The 20,153-nt window shown below is 41.6% G+C and overlaps 2 protein-coding genes across 5 annotated transcripts in view; one reads left to right on the top strand and one right to left on the bottom strand.

Annotated features, from left to right (window-relative positions):
• The window catches only part of drp2 (dystrophin related protein 2), a 151,975-nt gene extending 146,112 nt beyond the window's left edge, over positions 1–5,863 (top strand). For all 3 annotated transcript variants that reach the window (XM_034884419.1, XM_034884417.1, XM_034884418.1), the window contains 4 exons: positions 376–628; positions 3,178–3,295; positions 3,455–3,541; positions 3,963–5,863. In XM_034884419.1, the coding sequence (XP_034740310.1) occupies positions 376–628; positions 3,178–3,295; positions 3,455–3,541; positions 3,963–3,982 (478 nt within the window). In that variant the 3' untranslated portion in view covers positions 3,983–5,863. The remainder of the gene's footprint in view (positions 1–375; positions 629–3,177; positions 3,296–3,454; positions 3,542–3,962) is intronic.
• A 3,448-nt stretch (positions 5,864–9,311) lies between these two features.
• LOC117952272 lies at positions 9,312–20,137 on the bottom strand. 2 transcript variants are annotated; one of them, XM_034884422.1, is made up of 8 exons: positions 19,862–20,137; positions 18,436–18,615; positions 17,872–18,060; positions 16,923–17,099; positions 16,343–16,484; positions 13,091–13,677; positions 12,234–12,375; positions 9,312–11,168 (listed from the first exon to the last, which is right to left on the bottom strand). In XM_034884422.1, the coding sequence occupies exons 1-8, from the start codon at positions 19,955–19,957 to the stop codon at positions 10,456–10,458; spliced, it is 2,226 nt and encodes a 741-aa protein (XP_034740313.1). In that variant the 5' UTR covers positions 19,958–20,137; the 3' UTR covers positions 9,312–10,455. The 2 variants fall into 2 exon arrangements, with proteins under 2 accessions (XP_034740313.1, XP_034740311.1); XM_034884420.1 differs by having other exon boundaries at positions 12,234–12,378; positions 19,862–20,134.
• Between the last annotated feature and the right edge of the window lie 16 nt (positions 20,138–20,153).

Below are 20,153 nucleotides of genomic sequence, written 5' to 3'. Positions count from 1 at the left end.
AGTGTACAAAGAAAGGAAAATGCAGTTTCCGTCCAACCGACAAATTGCAGGGGTTGGTCCACTTGTCTTGATATTTGGGCGTGATGACACTGGTATATGTGCAGGTTTTTACTAGTGCTTCACAACACATACTCTGTTCATGGCATAGGTGTCACACACGTAGAAGACAGAAGACAGTATTGTACCTTATGTTCAAATTGAAGATGATTGCTCTCTGTGTGGTACAATACCAACAATACATCATGCATCATAACGTGTAGGCATCAAGTAGAGAGTGGATAAGTACTTTTGGTTTGTTATATGTGTTTTGTATGCTCAACCAGCATGTCTGCCTGACTGTTTTTTTCTCCATCTGTCCTCACTGTGGTTCTTCAGGGTGCTACAGAGCGAGTACAGGAGGCTCAAGTGGAAGCACGAGGAGGCGGCATCAGTTCCCATGTTGACTGAGGCTGGAGAGTGCGGCCCAGGTTCACCCACGGAGGGAGGGCAGCAGGATGAGGAGCTCCTGGCTGAGGCACGGGTCCTCCGGCAACACAAGACACGTCTGGAGACCCGTATGCAGATCCTGGAGGATCACAACAAACAGCTGGAGTCCCAGCTTTGTAGGCTCAGGGAGCTACTGCTACAGGTACACCTCCATGAGGGGCATCATGATGGGGTGTCATGGAGAGAGCTGAACAGTTGTTTGAATACATTTGCCAAGGTACTGTACGTAAGTACAGTTTTAAGGCACTTACAGTCAGTATTTCTACTGCTAATCCACTTCATTTCAGAGCGACGTGTGTTAAATTATTACGATCCATAAATGAACTCTCCCAGCTACAACAGTAATATGGTGCCAATATTTATGCACTAATAATAATGATTAAATAGTATAATATATATATATATATATATATATATGTGTAATACAACACTCTAGAAGTAGCCATTCTGTATACTTAAAACTATACCTTGCTAGTACTTTACTTTTCCCCTATACCCTACTGTGCATTGATTAATTACTCCTCCTGGTGTGCTACTCTCTTTTGTGGGGTCCTTGTGTAGATAAAATTAAAATTTGGATGATAGGCATCGGATGTCCCGACAAAGCCTGGCACCACCAATGTACCCGTTATATTGTCCTGTGGTGATGAAATTAAACAAATGTCAGAAATAAGCATCATTATTATTAAAAAAATTATAATAACTTCTTCTGGCAGCAAGAGCACTTGTCATATCAACACTTTCTTGTCTAATAATGTTTAAAAAGAGGCTGCATCTTAATATTTTCCTGCCAATATCTGTTATCTGCTATTCCATTTGAGCCTGATTGCTGCTTGAGATCTCTGGTAGGACTCTACTAATGGTTACTAAATTTTGACCTGCCACTAAAGGTCAACTGGCCTTTGCTGTTCAAGCACCTGAGCTGTAGAACTTCCTGTTTCCTGATGAACACTGAAGTTTGATCCCTATATAGTCACTATTGTGTCTATCTTTAACAGCATCTGCTCTGTTAAAGGAACACAGCGATTTATTGCCGAAGCAATGCTACTTCTGCTTCTTGAGCGGAGTGATTTGCTCAAAGCACACAACATGTAAATAGGAACCTGTTGGCGTTTGTTGAAAAAATACAACTGTTAAACTGTATGTCAGCTAGATTTGTGTTTTGATAGTCTGATTTCCAGCAATCTTTAATCACTCAAGGCTAGGCTTCTCCCCTTTCCTCTCATTACTGGTTCATCTTGAGTTTTTAATTGCCTTTGAGATAGTACAGCTGTTCAAGGCATAGAGATGGGAGGGGGGTTTCAGTGTATAAGTGGACGCTGAAGAATTCTCTCTTTAGTTCATCTCTGTACTCATTGAGCCACAGAGTCTCCCTGACTTTGGATGCATTACAGTGCATTTATCCGAAAGCACACTGCTTCACATACATTCTTAAAGTATAGAAAGAGGCAAAGAAGTTACATATGCAAAATGACAACTGACAGAAATACCAGAAGTGGAAGGAAAAAAATATATAGAAAGAGTTAAGGAAGAAGATAAGCCTTAAGACACTTGGAGTGTAATGTAAAAGGAAACGTGTGAGCAAGAGAAGGATAGAGTGGGAGCTGACACACAGTTACTGGGTTACTAAAATCAGAAAGTCTGAATTGTTAACTGTGGGATTACTGATGTACAATCAAGTGGCACGGTGCTTAGTGGTCAGCAGCACTGCTGTCTCAGAGCTAGATAGAACCGTTGTGTTCGATCCCCGGTCTGGGAAGAGACTTTCTGTGTGGAGTTTGCATAAACACATTGCCCTTGACGTAAGTACACGCCATAGGCTGGCCTAACTGCAGAGGATGCATCCTTGTTTGTGTAAATGTACTTGGCAAATAAAAGAAACATTTTATTTTAAATTGTACATGCAGGTCACTGAATAAAGAGAAAGCAAAGGGAGTGAGTGACAAGGGAGAAACTAAAGCACTCAAAAGGAGGTTCAGGATGCTTCTTCTTCAGGTTAAAGACTTGGAAATTGAGTGTAAAGACAAAATAGAAGAAGTAGAAGGGCCACATTCCTGGGTATTACAAATTCAAGCCCTTTCTCTCAGGACCAATATCACTGTTTAATTTCCTCCCAAAAAAAATAAAAAATCTGTAAAATCTGCCTTTGTAGTCTGGGGAAGTGTATCTTTTAAATCCCTTACAATCTCTGTAGACAACCCAGTTTCACTGCAACTACTGAACTTACTCACCTCCTGAGTATTGCGACAGTGTTGCTTAAAACAATGAAAAGGATGTTAGTTGCAAAAATGGGACTATCCTTCAGAGTTGCATTATACATCTTTGATTGTGATTAGAGACCTCCCCCCACTTCTGTCTGCAATGCTGCTGTGTGCATTGGAATTCTCTATCTTTTTATCTTTTCATCTGTCTATACCAAAGCCCAAATCACAGTAACCTGACGGTCTGTGTAACAGCTGCTGGGCAAAATCACCTTCTTTATATTTTTACATATATATATATATATATATATATATATATATATATATATATATATATATATATATATATATATATATATATATATATATATATAAGATGCTAGTGGAGGGATGCTGGCTGAGTGCCATTAATTATCTCATTCAGATCTCTGTCACTTGAAACATGATGGTTTATTCGGATTGAATGATTATCAGTCTTTCCTGAAAACAGCCCAAAGATGACTCGGAGGCCAACGGATCAGAGCCGTCAACTCTGTCTTCTCCCGTGTCTGGAGGGGGTCACCATGGAGAACCTGCCAGCAGAGAGACCACTGACACTGAAGCAGCAGGTCAGCCACGTGCAGCCATGCTTAGATGTGGGCTTGACACATGCATACACTTTGAATGTGAAACTATCCTTCCCTCCAATCCCCCACCTAACAATTCCATACCAAGGTGTAATCTTGTGTGTGTGTGTGTGTGTGTGTGTGTGTCTGTGTGTGTGTCAGGAGATGATATGGAGCACGAACAGGATACGGTGCTGCAGCTTCAGGAAGTCATCGAGCAGCTGAGAAACGTCTTCCCTTCAGAACCGGGTGAGTTCTGCTACGGCTGCTTAGATTGTAGCAGCCCACGCTTCAGAGACAGAATCTTTGCTCCTCCCATCACCCATGGGAGAGTAAGAGATAGAGAGAAGAGCAAATATGTACTGCTGTGGGTCGATAGTTGGGGGGGAAGGACAGGGAGATTAAATGGCAGGGAGGAGTCATGAGATAAAGAGAGACAGTAGCACAGAGAGAGAAAGAGAACCGCACTGTCACTTTGCAAACTGTCCCGTCGCATTTAAAAGGCAATTTTCTGGGCAGTCTAAAGCCTGTGACTTGAACAAAGAAAGGGATTATCATAATTATAGCCTCCTCAGTTATATCCAAGAACATTCTCTCAGCCTTGTGCATGTGTCCCTAAAATTGTAAAAGCTTTTTCTTTTTTTCTTCTTCTTCTATTTCCTAATTTCAGGCACCACCTCACACATCTAATCCCAAGTGGGCCTGGAGGAGCAGAGTGAAAACCTAAAAGTATGCCTGATGGCAGAGGGAGGAGCTCCACACGTCTGTGGTCAAGCCACAGTACAACAAGCCCTGTGATCATTGCAGCAGCTATGATATCCAGAGCTAACCATTGACTGGAATCTGTGCACTAAAAGCCTTTTTCATGCAAACTGATAAAGGCTCATGCTAATGGCCAGGCTGGGCTTCATAATTTCAATGGCGCTGCCTGACACCATGTTAACGAGCCAAAGGACACTAACGTTAGAAGCAGGTCAGGGAGAGACTGAAGTAAGGGCAAGTGCCCACCACAGGATTTTGGTCCTGATGTTCTGCTCACCACCAGTTTTTGGAGCTCCCTGATAAAAGCCCCATATTGTAGGAAAATCGACACTGGCTTTGCACTTGTGTGCACATGCTCCAACGTGACGCGTGAACTGCTCAAAAACGTGAAACAAGAGGCTTACTGGTTACCTTGCACATCATCCGAATTCCCACAAGATCACACGAGAATTCTTTAAGTATTGCGTTTTTTTGAACTACCAGCTTTCTAAACAAATCAGCGTCCTCTGAGGAGCTACTGGCAGCTACAGACGTGGTTTAGGTGTGTGCGACAATAGCAGACGTTATAGAAAGATGATTCATCCAATCACCTGCCATGTAGTTTTTGAAAGTGTTGTTTTCTAAACAGTTTCCGATGATAGCTTCTCAGATGGTTCTGTGTAAAAAACATCTGGCGCCTCAGGTTAGCTTGCAGGTGCCTCGCAGACACATTTTGGATATTTAGCAGGCTAAATATCTGGAGCTCTCAGGGACTCTGCCAGGGAGCTACAGCCAATGAGAGTGCAAGACACAAGCATAGGGGAAGCCAGGTGGAAAGGTTGCCTGTACTTTATTTACTGTGAGTGTTGAATTTCCTACATGGACCAAAGTTGTTGTTGCACATAGAGAAAGCAGGCTATAAATGGTAAAGATGCGTGGAAGCAGGCTATTTGTGAACATGTGTGTCAGCCCCAATCCCGCCTTTTAAGGCACTCTCTTTCTTTTCCTTCTTTGTTTTATCACTGCAAATCAGCCACCAACAACTTGGAGCGCTTCTGGCGGAAATCCAAAAATCCTGCCTCACGTGTGGTACAGTATTACATTGTGTCGCATGTTACTTCAAGCATACTGTAGTTTGAAGAATAGACTGGGGGATTCCTCCTGTGTGTGAGCCCCTGTCGCCAGTCAGTCAGGTAGTGTAAAAACTAACAACAAGACAGCAAGCTGTGTAGTGTGAATAGTACAGCAAACTAGTGACTTTGTCTTGTAGTGGGAACTTAGCTTAAAGGAACATGCCCAGCCAAGACATTGTGCTTACCAGTATCTGGTATATGTCCACAGCACAAATTGGACTGTTCTTATGGGGAACTTAAAAAAATGCAAAAAGGAATAAGGATATCACCTTTTTTGTCAGAATGCCCATCTCTATAGTGTTTTTTTCACTCCTTGTGTTAATCCATGTGTTATCATGGTTGTTACTTTTTGTTCTTTGAAGGGAGGTTGGTGCATTAGAGCTTTCCAGAGTGAACTAGATCAGGGCTCGGCTGACTGTATTTCATGAGGCTGCATAGTGCAGGTTGTCAGGGAGTTGACTGCACCCACAACAAGCTTATTTACTTTATGAGAATGACACATCATCAGTTAAATCCATGATTTATTCAAGACAGCCAAAGGGCCCGCTAGCACGGCGCCTCTGTAAGCACACACTGTTTTCCTCTAATCCTCTCAAATGGCTTGTCGCTCTCATTGCTCGTCTCTTCTGTGAGCCCCTTACGCTCAAACAGAACCACTTGCACTTACTGTACACACACACACACACAAACACACAAACACACATGTATGCTACTACATCCAATTCAGCAAGAGCTATCTCAAGACACTTTACAGATAGAGTAGGTATAGACCATCCTTTATAATTTACAAAGACCCACCAATTCCAGTAATTCCTCCAAGAGCATTTTTTAAGTGCAACAGTGGTGAGGAAAACTCCCTTTTAGGGAAAAACCTTGGGTGGTGAGGAAAACTCCCTTTTAGGGAGAAACCTCAGACGGACCCAGGCTCTTGGTAGGCGGTGTCTGACGGTGCCGGTTGGGGGTGTGATGAACAGTGGCAATAATAGTCACAATAAAGATAATGGAACTATGACTAGAAATAGTAGTTGTAGTATGTAATTCATGGCGTGGCAGGGCACTGCAGGGTATCACATGGTGTAGTAGGGCGTAGCAGGGCAAAGCAGGGCACTTCAGGGCATTGCAGGACATAGCAGGACGTAGCAGGGCATAGCAGGGCACTACAGAGCGTAGCAGGGTGTAGCAGGGCTAGCAGGGTGCTGAGCAGGACCACGGTGACACTTGCAGCCATGATTGCCATCCTAATCCAAGGAAAACTGCGAAACGCATAAGTACTCCGGGAAAAAGCTCCCCAGAGATAAGTTAATAACAAGCATTTCTCGGACATGGATGCACAAAGATGGGAAGTGAGAGGCAAGAGAAGCTCAGTGTGTCAGAGGAAGTCTCCCGGCAGTCTATAAATCTAACAGCATAACCTGAGCCCGGTCTGTAAGGGTTGGTAGATGAATCTGACAACTATAAAGAGAAGGAGAGAAGAGAAGGGGTGCCGTATCTAAAGCTATGCACCCTCCCCCGCCGATTTAAGGCAAATGCTGCAACTCCTCACTTCCTTACTATAAACTTTATCAAAGAGGAGAGTTTTAATTTTACTCTGAAATCTGGTGATGGTGTCTGCCTCCTGAACCCAGACCCTGAAAACTGAAAACCCATTCTACTTTTAGAGACTGTAGGAACCACAAGTAATTCTGTATTCTGGTAGCGCAGTGCTCTTGTGGGACAATAAGGTACTATGAGCTCTTTAAGATATGATGGTGCTTGACCATTTAGAGCTTTGTGTGTCAGGAGAAGGATTTTAAATTCAATTCTGGATTTTACCGGAAGCTCTGATATATAGGAGAAAATTGATCTCCTAGTTTTTGTCAAAACATGCACTACAGCATTCTAGATTAGGTGGAGTCTCAAGGGACTTATTTGAGCTTATTTGAGTAAGGATATAGTCCAGGCTGGAAGTAACAAATGCATTTAAAAGTTTTTTTAGCATCGTTTTGAGAAAGGAAGCGTCTAACTTTGGCAATGTTAGGAAGGTGAAAAAAAAGGCTGTTCTTGAGGTTTGTTTTAAGTGGGCGTCAAAAATAACTCTTAGATTTCTGACAGTAGTGCTGGAGGCCAGGGCAATACTGTCCAGAGTAGCTATATCTTGAGATAATGAGGTCAAGGGCCAAGCACTTCAGTTTTATCTGAGTTCAACATCAGAAAGTTGTATGTCATCCACGATTTTTCATCTTTAATGGATGCTTGAAGTTTAGCTAACTGACTGGTTTTGTCTGGTTTGCTTGATCGGTATAATTGGGTGCCATCCGCATAACAGTAAAAGTGTATTGAGTGTTTCCTAATAATTTTGCCTAGACGAAGCATATATAAGGTGAATAGAGTTGGTCCAATCACTGAGCCTTGTGGTGCGCCTTAGTGCCTGGAGGATTAGAAACAACAAATTGACATCAATCAGATAAATAGGACTTAAACCAGCTTAGAGTAATTCCTTTAATGTCAACTAAATGTTCCAGTCTCCGTAACAGGATGGTATGGTCAATAGTGTTGAATGTAGCACTAAGATCTAGTAAGTATGAAGACAAGTCCTTTGTCTAAAGCAATTAAGTTGTTAGTAATTTTCACCAGTGCTAAGATCCATTCTAAATCCTGACTGAAAGTCCTAAAATAAAATTTTGCTATGTAGAAAATCACATAACTGATTAGCCTACCTTTAAGGTAATTGCTAGCATCCACACTTCCCAAATTGTGCACAAGCTCCCTGCATGATCAAGAATGTGCCATGCTGCATCACACAAAATACACAATAAAAAAAGTAGAGATCAATTTCATCTCTTTAGCTTGTGGGATTTAAACACTCTCTCAGTTTTGAACCAATTTGTATTGTGGCTGAAATTGGGTTTTGTTGAGGAAATGTTTGCCAATATATATCATCATGCAGACGTCCACTCTGGGATCTGCGCATTCTACTTCTGTGCGCAGAGAAAGGCTATAGAGCTGCAAAGCTAAAGCTCTCTTTCTCTCTGCTAGGCCAATTTCAGACACTACAGGGGGGAACAAGGCACCACCATAATGTGTTTCTACACCGACATGATCCTTAATAATACGTCATCTCCATGTTGATTTGAAAAAAACACTGGCTATTGATTCTACACGCCTCATTTTCCTTCACTAATGCATACTTAATTGCATTTAGATTTACAAAAAGACGCTGTAATGGCGTTGCCCTCATCATATCAGGGTGCGTTCTGTTCTAAACATAGCACAGTCAGTAAATGCCTTAAAATGAAACTGAATCCTGATAAAAGACTTTAGTCTTTCTGGACTGCATTGTGTTTTTACATTCAGGGAAGGAGGTTGCGTCAGGAGTATGTGTCTGTGAGTCCCTAGACAGTCTGGGGGTTTATTTGGGCTAACAGGAAGAATAAAAAAGTGTGGATCCCATGCATGAGCATCCATACGTTGAAGCCAGTTAAAAAGGGGCTTTTATGAGAGAATGAGAGAAGAAAGATGAAAAAAAATCCATGTATTGCTTGAGGGCTGGTGGAAGAGATCCACTTTGATGTGCCTGCCACCAAAAAATCTCAAGAAGCAGAACAAGAGGATGTCTGAAACAAGTTAACCTGTGGCTCTGTGTGTTTCTTAGCAAATCGTGCCGCCTCATTCTCACAGAAAACACAGATATACACAGTTAGGAATTCATCTTAAACCTTAATATGACACTCTGATTTCACAAACCAGTTTGAAACCCATGTGCTGCATTCATTACAGGCTCCCCCCCTCCAGGCACACAGCGCTTACATTTTGACACCATTCTCCTCAGCACTCGCTGCCTGTTAGTTTTGATACTGTTGCTAGGGAACTGTCCCCAAAGATGCAGTTCCCCAGGTTTGTGAGTTGGAAAGGTGATATGCCGTTCATAATACAAATGCTAATAGCCTTAAGGGAAGCAAGAGTGAGCGCCCTTCTCCTCTTCTTCCCTTCCACCTCCATTGAAGTCTGTTTCTGTTCAGCTGCTGAAAATAGTCATTATCATCTTCTGAATTCCTCTCCGCACCCGCATCACTTAAGAATTTGTTCTGGTGAAGCTCTCACAAGTCAGAACAAACCGCAGACGCTCGGCTCATGGGTGAAAAAACAAACAAACATGACAAGCAATGTTTATTCATAGTCATTACATTTATTGGTATTCACACATCTCATTAAGCATTGATGATCACACTTTTATCTACATACTCATGTATGTGGGTACACAAAATTATGTAACAGGGACCACGTGTGAAAAGAAGAGGAAGAACTCCAAAGCTTGGTCGTGTTTTTTTGTTTTAAAAAATATGTTGGAGGCAGACTGAATTAAATACACTATGTGGGTATTCACAGATTGTCCCTGTGTGTCACTCTGCTGGTGTTTGACACTCATCTCTTTGAGTGTGTGATCATCTAAAGTCTGATCCATGTACACGTTTCTATACTGGTAGGGGCTTCCTATATTCCCTACCCACGCTGAAGTATACCCTGTTCCCCGTGGCGTGACTGAAGCTGTGTGATTGAAGAAAAAGGCTGTCCACCGAGGCAAGAGTCACCCTAGAGGACACTGCTGTCTCTCTCTAGACTTCTGTTAACGGCATGTAGCTGGCCACCACGCTAACGATCATTACTTCTCTGCCTTTGCTTTCATAACCTCCAATGTTTACTATCATGCATCTAAGCTTGTGTGTCTCCTCTCACAGGACAGGGCAATGAATCGCCTAACTTCAAACAAGGTGTTAAACACACTACACATACAGACTCATACCTTACTGGTGAAATGAGTTTTTTTTAAATAACCATTAATATACCTCATTAATCATTAAAATGTTTATTGTTTAATGTTTTTGATTTGATGTTATTGTCCAAACATTTCTTGTTGTCTTTTTTCTGAAGTTTTTAATCTGTAAAATGTTTTCTGAAGAAAGGCTTTTTACTGTAATAACAACTGGGTTACTGGCTGCTTTCTACTCTTTGTGTACAGAAATAAAAACTTTGTATTTGGCAAACTCCTTGTCTGCCTGTGCTCTTCTTATGCGCCTGCAGTTATCCCTTTGAGAACTGAATAATGACATTTAAGTCAGAATGGTGCTAAATGCAGGCTGTTTATATTCATTATTCTCCTTGTGTTTAAGTTTGGACTTGAATGTGGCATAATCAATATTTTCTGTTGAGACTTGAGGCATGGCTGTTTATCACTTGTCTTTCCAGTTTTTTTACTTTCTCTATCTCTCCGCCGTCCTTTGGCTTTGCACAGGCCAATTCCAACCCCTTGGTCTATTCTGATTGAGTGCCACCATTTCCTGGCTTATCCCAGGTGACTTTGCTCCCTTGGCTTGTTCTGCTTGGGCCCGGTGCAGCACCTGATTGGCATTTGACCTTCTTTCTGCCCTTATCGCTTGCTGATCTCTTGCTCACAACATTTTTCGGGCCTGTGCCGGTGGGCGCAGGATCGCTATCTGTATCTGTCGCTCGATTATCTTGTGCACCCTGCCTGTCCACCACACACTCTGTATTTTCATTATCTAACCCCTCTCCAGTCATTCTCCCACTCTCTAGATCTTTAATACTCTGCTCTGCTTTCACAACAAGTTCTTTCTCTGTTTCTGCGTCACTCACTCCCTGGGTCTCAGCAGGAGTAGGTTTCTCTGAGCTTTCCTTGTCTTCTATCTTACTGTCTGCTGTCTTCTTAGCTGCTTCAGTTTTTACTTCAGTGGCTTTTTGTGTGCATTTGACATTCTTCTTTCTTGCTGCACTTTTTGCCTTGCTCCCACCAGGACCCCACTTCTCCTGTGTTGCATCCCAGTAAGTCTTATTCTGGCGGGCATGCATGTTGCGTACACTCTCACCCAGCTTTCTCAGTTCCTGGCGGACGAAGGGTTGAAACATTGGGTCTAATTTCTCCACCATATGAAGGTCCCTCTTTGCTTCGTCCACATAGCATAAAGCGACGTGTGCTCGTGCTCGCTGATAGACTGCCTTAAAGTTTCCTATGAGATAAGACAGTGTAAATAAATGTCTAAAATATTGACATTTAACAACCACATGAGGCAAATGGAGGTCTTTAATTATAGGTCAGCAAGAATAAAACTGAAAAGCAGCACAATTAATAGTTATAGGGTAAAAAACCATCCAGTTCACATCAGCCTCAACTATAGCAGGGAAAAAAAGCGATTCTGTGTTTTGCCCTAATTTAAAAAAAGACGATATTCCGACTAATTTGTTTACACGGCTAATGAAAGCCTTGTTTCCCCCCGTAGAGGATTCCACTAATATTCCTGTTTACATGTAGCCATACAGAATAGTATTTTTTCAAAGCTTAACAGCAGTGGCAGACTTTTCGGACCGTGCAAACACAGGTCGGCATAGCGATGTTTGCGCATATCCCAAAACCTTTTGATATCCAATTCTTTCCTAATGTTTAGAATTAGCTGTGTTTCTCCTTCTTATCTAGTCTCCAACCTTGCAAACTGTTGGCTTGTTGGTGTGCAGAAACTATAGCGACACACAGACCTGACCTTAAGCCTGTGGTAAAACCATAATTGAGACGCATATTCCAAATGCAATACATGTCCATAGAAGGCCTCTAAAACCCGAATAATACCGGAATATCCCACGTCTTAATTGGAAAACGCTATATTTGTAAAAATGCCTCATTCAGAATATCCAACCGGAATAGCTGTTGACATGTCATGTTTCAAATCCGGAATATTGTCACATTTGGAATACAAGTGGAATATTGGTAAGCATGTAAACACAGTGAGTGAATTCACTTTTGACTGTGATGTCCCTGGGTGGGTGCTGGGGGAAAGAGAGACTCAGGTATTCGGTTGTGAATGTTTGTTTTGTTTTCTTCTATCCCGGTAAACAGAGAGATCAAGGAATGATGCAGTGTGAAAGCAGGCGTTTGCTGAGGGCCATGCATTTGTACTAGCAATAGATCTTGATATTTTTAAACCAAAAACCAAGTATGTTTATTTATAGTCCTGTACCTATTTCTTTATCAAAAAACAGGTTCTAGTTTCCTCCCCTGCCTCCCTAAAATGATGTATTACCTTTGTGCTTCTTTAGCAGCTTGTTGTTGAGCTCCACCACTTGCTGGTATTGCTTAAGCTCCAGCATGCACTGGCTGAGGTTGAGAGTCAGCGGAAGACGCACTTTCTCCAGCGACTCCCAGTCCTCGTTCTGTTGATCCACCTGCCGGGTACACAAATAGGACAAGGTGGGTGGGAGATTTGGTGATGAGAGTGGAGGAGGTGGTGGTAATAGATGGCAGAGGAAACCTTCAAAAGATGAAACATGAATGACAGATTGTGACAACAGGAAAGAGATGAAGATATAAGGTAGGAATGATGAAGAGAGGGACAAAGAGATGAGGTAAAGGGGATTCTAAGAACAGGAGGAGAAATGAAGATCGGAGCGGGTGGGTTGATATGGAGAGACGCTGTGTTGTGTGCAAAAGGCGTGAGGGAATTCGACAGTGAGGTGTGGCAGGAGTGAGGGAGAAAGGAAGCACAGGCGAGCCCTGTCACAGTGATAGCTGTCTGCTGTTACATTTAGCGCTCTTTTCTCTGCTCTTCCCTCCGTTTCCTACAATCACACAGCTGCTCTTCAGTAAAAAAAAGAAAAGAAACAATGGCAGATGATTATATTTTACAAGCCTTTTGTAGGACTACTTTCTGACATATTTGATCAATTCATCACGCTGAATGGAGTGGACTATTAAAATTGTCAGCATCAATCTGTCCACCAGATCATTGCAGAGGTACTTATATTGTCATTGTACAGGATACAATGAAATTAGGAGCACTGCTTCTGATCAGTGCAATTGAAAATACGTAAAACAACTTTTACACAACTGCACTGTATAATCAATGAATGATCTGATAATATATGTAACATAATAACTAACCATACTTTGAAGTATGTCCACATATTCTATGGCCTCCTTGAATTTTACAGAAGCCTCTTCGAAGTGGTTTTCCTTAATGAGGAAATTTCCTTCGTTCTGCAGAAACATGACCAGTCGTAACATCTGCTGCCAGTCCTTTCCCTCTTTTTCATTGGCAGTGTTTGGATTGATCTCAGAAGGCCTCGCTTCCTTATTTCCCCTGAGTTCCTCTTTATGGGTTTCAGGTTCAGCACAGAGAATGGATGGAGATTCTTCTTGACCTTTTCCTTCCTCCACTTCATCTTTTCTCTCTGTGGTCACATTTTCTTGTATTCCTTTGTCTTCCACCTTGTCCTCCTCTTCATCGTCATCCACCCTTTCTTTGTCTTTATTTTTGTTCTCCTTTTTCTCCAGTATATTCCAGTATTTCTCCTTCTCCTCCCAGTACTTCTCCTTCATGCATTCTGACAGGGTTTTCAGCTCGCGACTGACAAGAGAGGCCAGAGTGATGTCAAGGTGGGCCACCATGTTGAAGTCTCTCCGGGCTTCCTTTTCATTCCACACAGCAGCATGGGCCTTCGCTCTCTTGTAGTAGCCCTTCACACAGTCTGAGAAACATAAAAACAACAGAGAAAAGCATGAATACGAAACAGATGTATGAATGTAATAACCTTAATATGTTGAATAGTAAACCTGCTCTGTCTGCTGAAGCTGTGGCCATTTGTCTGCAATTAAGACTCATGCGTAGGTGCACTTAGTCAGTGTGTGTACTTCTCAGCAGCTCTGAGTTTGCAAAACTATTAAAACTACTAGTAAAAATGTACAAAAAAAGGCAAACATGCTGCATATAATGCAAAAAACCAACACTATTTAAGGGATAATTTGCATATTTTGAAGTGGGGTTGTAGGGTGTACTTATCCATAGTCAGTGCATTACCTACACTATGGATAAGAACCTTGTGCAACCTAGTCTTGCATTGCCAGACTCATGTCCACAGCGCGGCAGAGTAAGGTCTGGCTACTCCTCACATACAAGAAAAAACACTTTGGGTTGTTTGCATTCCTTTAAACCAATCACAATTGTCTTGGGCAGCACTAAGTTCCAGACGCAGCGACAGTGACTCTGCAAAATGTTCTCGGGAAGGAACATTTGAAACCCGCAAATGAAAATGCAGCATAAAATATTTATTGAAGTTAACTGTTCACACAATACAGTAATGTAAGCTATTTAAATTAGATGGATACATGGATAAACGTAATTTGCTCTTAACAGTGTATTGCCATGTGTACTTTGCCATAGAAATCCTCTCATAATGGTCCTAAAACGCCCCAGTTAGATAGTAAATGTTGCACAAATATCCTTCGTAAATCTTTACAATCATTTGCCAAAAGAATCAAGCAGGCCTGTTTTCTTTCATGAATCAAACTTTCTTCAAAACTTGCAATTATCAGCGTGTACCTTGCTAGTTCGAAGTTTGTGGATGTTTCCTGAAGGGAACAGAGTTTGAGAATGGCAGCACGCAGAAGGTGGAAGGTGAAGGACATCCTGTGTTAGATGTCAATTATCTTGGAAATGTACTTCTGTTGATCCAGACTAACATCAAACATCAAAATATCCAAACTATCCCTTTAACACATGTCTAGTTTGTTTTACCTGTAAGAAAAAAATGTCAGTTTTATGGGCAGTTACAGTGCCTGGCCAAGAAATAGTCCGGCACATAACTCCCTATCAAAATGTGAATTGTTGTTTTTGCACTTTGGTTTCTGCACGGATAAAACAAACTTTAACAAAATGTATTGTGTTAATTAGTGAGCTAACATTAGCTACACCCCTGTGCTGTGAAGTAATGTATGGCTATGTGAGAGAAGCGTCCAACAACATTGTCGCTGTGGCCCCAGCCTGAAAACCTCCGTGAGCTTCAAAAGAGAAAGGGTCGGGGGAGACGACCCTCTCCAGTATATTGAATTTGAAATGAACTAACTATTTTAAACACTAGCTTTCAGTATTACATAATGCACCTTTAACACACACACACACACACACACACACACACACACACACACACACACACACGATTCCCTTTGTTTCAGCAGAATAGGCTCATGTGCTTGGTTGGATACCCACTGGTGGCTCAGTTTTCTCTTCTTCTGCATTTAATTTCCCTCTACACTTAATCTTAATTTAGCCAACATTTAAACCGATTTCTTTGTTGCTTCTAGCAAAAGCAGAGACGCTGCAGTGAGTAACTGTTGGGTGCTTTTCTAAAGAACTGGGTTGAAGGGATGAAACAGAAATAGAGTTAGTGACTTAAAAATGAGACAGGCAACATGATTTTTTATGAGTCAACACCAAGGAGAAGAATGCAAGAAAAATGGAGAAGAAAAAGAGGCAAACGTGGGAAAAGGGTGTGGAAAATGTGACTAAAGGTAGGGATAGAAAAGGATTGGAAATGGGCAACTAAAGGCAGTGATGAATAAAAGTAGAAGAAGGGAAAGGTGGAGTTATGGCGGTGTTGGATGTGACATTCTTATGAGCCCAATGAAGAGGGCTGCAGCCTTGTGACCACCACTCGTACTGAGCCAGTGGAGCTCCTGCCTATCATTTTCACAAAACCGCTTGACTCTCCTGCTCACTGACAAACAGGTTTACACCCTTGCTCCTCCAGTCACTAGCATGAGCACAAACATCTTACACACACACACACACACACACACACCGGGCTAAAATAAAAACTGCCTTGGTGGATCCTGTCTCTGGGTGTAGGACATAATTCATAAGGCTTTGAAGTGGAGACTGTGTCAGCATATGTGCTCCTCTAGGATTATGTGAGTGGCCTTGGGTATGACAGTACAATGCCCAGGGCTGCGCCAACTGTAAAACCCTTTGTAATGTCAACCTCAGCCCTCCTACACACTCATGCATGCAACAGACACTGTAATAAAGCCAGCACAGGCGAGGTATCGGACCTTGACCTATCGGCTTTTTACAACATTTTGAAATTATTGGTTGTCTCAGTGTTCATTTCCAGGAACGGAGGTCTCTCTGTACAGACCTTGTTTTACTCATCACTGAACTTTTCATGTACGTGATTACAAAGAACAATTTGACATTCTGGGAAATAATCGGATTGCTTATTTTGCGTGAGAAAAGTAAATTTTTACAACTCCCATGTCTGTCTGCTAAATATTCCCACTATTCCCCCCTGCAGATCTGCCCCTGTTCAGGGCCAAATAAGAGCATTATTTAGTAATCTGAAAAATTGTACAATTTACCTTTGTGTTTCTCCAGCAGTTCGGTGGTGTGCTCTATAACTTCATAATACTCCTCCAGCTCCAACATACACTGGCAATAATTCAACTCCAGGGGGATGATCATCCGACCCAAATTAATGTAGTCCACATCCCCCGGCATCTCCTACACATGCACAGATAGAAGAACAAGAACATGATCATTGCTGTTGTGTTTTTGGCATCTCCTACACTTAACACCGTAAGACTCCAACAAAACTTGTGAATATGTCTAAAGTAGCGACAAATCACCCTTACGCACAAAAGAATCCTCCACTACACTCTATCATCACAACACCTCATGCATAACTTTCCCCTCAGTATTCCTCCATTCTTACATCTCCCTCTCATCTAAGACAGTGCTCTCCCCCCTCTTTCCTTTGCCAGTCCTTCCATCCTACTACTTGTTATCACTGAAACCGAGCAAAACAGGAATCTCTCACTGGAAAAGAGCTGAAATTGCATGTCCAAAAAACCTAAAATCCTGAGAAAACCTCAATATTGGAAAGCCTGCACATGACTCATTTAGCTCCGTCCATCCCATCTCCAGCTCCATCCCACTCACTCTCGACTGGACTGTTTTCAGCAGCAGGACGGCCTCTTTGTACTTGCTGGCAGCCTTTTTGAATTGTCTCTGCTTGACCAGCGCATTGCCCTGCATGTGGAGAATTGGCACCTCCTGAAGCTTCTCATCCTTTTCCATCATCCAAGACTCTCTTTGGTAGGACATGGGGTCTCCCACCTGGAAGCAGGAGGACACAACAGAACAAAATTGAACAAATTGATGGGATCACAATTTAAAGCTGAATATGTACAAAGAATAGCAGTGGTAGAAAGAAAGTAAGTACATTCAATCAACATGCCAATTCATTTCAGAGGGAGATTTGTACTTTTTACTCCCCTACATTTATTTGACAGCTAAAGTTACTAGGATTTTACCTTGAAAACATACAATCAACTTATACAACGTGATGCATTATTAAAGATTTAAGGCTAAAGATTTACACTCTACACAGTGTACATAAGTACATTTAGCTAGTAATACTTGTTGCCTACTTTTCCTCCAATTTTGAATGGCTTTGTAACAAAATATGTGTACATTGTGCTGTTGATGCAAAAGCATCTGAATACTTCTTCCACTGAAGAGTTGTCCACTTGTGTGTGGAAAAACAGGAAATCGTGAAATTACCTGAAAGAAGAAAGATTCATTTACTGCCACTACTGGACCCCCTGGTGAGTTTCAAACTCTGTCTGGGTAACATATTTCAAAGCTGAATGTTTTAGGTAAAGGGGAGGGGGACTTTACTTTTCTGTCAGTCCATTTTCAATAAATAGTTTGAAGGAGTGACTTAATTCTAAAAGAGGGCTGGATGAATAGGTAAATGTGTCTTTTTTGTTTACAGATGCTAAAATCTGAGAAAAACTGATTTTTAGAAGACAGATAATTGTTCTACACTCATCTTCTTTTGCAGTCCAATTGGACATACAGTAGTTTGCTACTGACTAGTGCTTACCTGCAGCAGCTCCATGATAAAAATGAGTGGTTGAGGAGTTCTCATTAGCTCATCCAGCTCTGGGAAACCAGTAGAGTGATAGTTGAACATGTTTCCCATGCCGCACATGTGTCTCTGACCCTCAAGGGGGTCTTTCCCTTGAGCGATTAGCCTCATTCCCTTGGACACGATGGGGTACAAGCCTGTGTGCTGCAAGATTAAGTCATCAACAAAAAAATAAACAAGTCTGCAATAAGACATAGAAGCACTTAATCATGCAAACCCGCTGGTACTGCCAGCCAGTAGCAATCAGTCCTACAAAACAAAAAAGAAAAGACATGGCCACAATTTAACTTGCAAATCACATTTGTCTCTAGATGAAAAAACACAAAAAATGCTCTGCTTTGTTATAATACTTACCATGTAGGAGACTTCAGTAGGTTGGTTTATGTGCATCATAATGAAGAGCAAAAGCTTCCCTTCATTGCTCATGAACACTCATTAGTGTGTGTGTGTGTGTGTGTGTGTGTGTGTGTGTGTGTGTGTGTGTGTGTATGTGTGTATAAAGTCTTTGGTTCAACTCACAACGGCATCACACCAGAACTCAGCCACCTCTCCAATCCTCATTGAAGCCAGCAAGGTCTCCCAGACTTCCATCTTGAACATCTTTCCAACAAAAATCTCAGCCGGCCTGCCAGCCAGTCGACTGTCATCGATGACTGTACGTTCAAAGTTGTCCAGCAGCGTCTGGAAATGGAAAACCAGCTGGGATAGAAGGAGGGAGCAGGGGACAGGAAAAGTGGAAATTAATATAGAGTTGGTCCATAAATCACTTAGGTTGTTATTTTTTAGAATAAAACTAATTAAAAGTTTATTTGTAAAAACAGATAAAAGCCGTGAATTCAATAAACCAATGATAGTACTGATATTCCATTGACTGGACAAAACACATATAAAATTGAGATCTCTTATTAAAAAACAACATCACAGAATTATCTGTGGGATTGTTTTGAAGGAAGCCCATGAATAATGTATGAATGTATGCATGGGTATGTACAGTCTATGTATGTTTTCTTCTCTCCTTTTTGTCCTTATTTAGTGTATCTGACATTGATACATTACAGAATATAATATATGGACATTTGATATTGACAGTTAACAATGTGCAGCTGCTGACAACTGTATGATGTTTATTTTAAGGTTGATCTACGTAAGCTTGCATTCCTACTGTTGTGTTATTAGGACTCCCCTCTCCCGGTCTTTCCTCTGTTTTTTGTCCTGGGCTCCGTTCTTGTGTCTCAGTGTATTGTTTGTTATTTCTACAATGAAAAAATATTTGATCACAAAAAAGGTTGATCTAAGTATTTTCAAAATTTTAAATTTGAATTCTGTGATGTATTCCAGTCACTTCTTACACAACACATTCATGCTGGTTTTCATCTATTTGTGTGCATGTGAAATACTTGCAATGCCTTCACCATCACTCTGATTGTAAAATTAAGTTGGCTCCATGTAACCTTCTATTTATAGCTTGACAGATTGTGTACAATGGTATAACGACTGTGTGAGCAACTGGAAATCACCACACTGCGGCGCACACATGCACGTGCACATACGCACACAGGTATATTCATGCTGGCATTGTCATGGAAAATGTTCGTCACACTGTCCAGGCCTGGTGCCATATGGCTGGATTTGACTGGGAGCGGAAAAAAGTCGGCGACCAGCAGATCAGTGGATGAACAGAAACAGACAGTGCCAAAAAACATGTTGCAATTTGGTTCACCAAATGTTTGCTCTGTGTGTAAGAGCCAAATACAGAATAAATTCCCTCACTTAATGAATAATTCAACAGAATTTAATTGAAGTGGGCAATGCAACACAAGGCTATTAATAGACATTTTGTTGTGGAATATTACTTACATCACAATGGTAATTATGCCATGCCTCACTTCCTATCACACTGAATCTATATTATGTAGGTTATCAGATTAACTGCTTGACTTGTTACCTTAGTCCCAGGTGGTAAGTGTGGCAGTGGTCCTGCGCCTCCTGCCAGAATCTTCTTCCGGACACCTGGATGGTTGAGAAGGTACGTCTCCTCCATTTCACTCTGCCTTGAGCAGTACCAGACAGAAAATTGGGTTTTGGAAAAAAAAAAAAATTCTGTTCTTCTGGTTTACTAATTAGCCTAGTGTAGAGTCTTGGCCAGTTAGCTGCTCTCTGACAGATGGCAGGATTAGGCAGGGTTTGGAGGCGAACACTTTAATCTGAGGAGCTAATCTCTTGCCTACCCCTGCGAT

Source organism: Etheostoma cragini, chromosome 10 (assembly GCF_013103735.1).
Source record: "Etheostoma cragini isolate CJK2018 chromosome 10, CSU_Ecrag_1.0, whole genome shotgun sequence".
NCBI lineage: Eukaryota > Metazoa > Chordata > Actinopteri > Perciformes > Percidae > Etheostoma > Etheostoma cragini.
Note: the sequence above shows the minus strand (reverse complement) of the source record. Positions and strands in the feature narration are given on the sequence as shown.

Bases quoted from the DNA above. Each gene is read 5' to 3' on its own strand.
- LOC117952272 (XM_034884420.1), bottom strand. From the start codon at position 19,957: ATGGAGGAGACGTACCTTCTCAACCATCCAGGTGTCCGGAAGAAGATT. The intron at 13,678-16,342 runs GTAAATTGTACA...TATGTTTCTCAG, and splicing joins ACTGCTGGAGAAACACAAAG to ACTGTGTGAAGGGCTACTAC. The intron at 11,169-12,233 runs GTAATACATCAT...CTTATCTCATAG, and splicing joins GCTGCTAAAGAAGCACAAAG to GAAACTTTAAGGCAGTCTAT.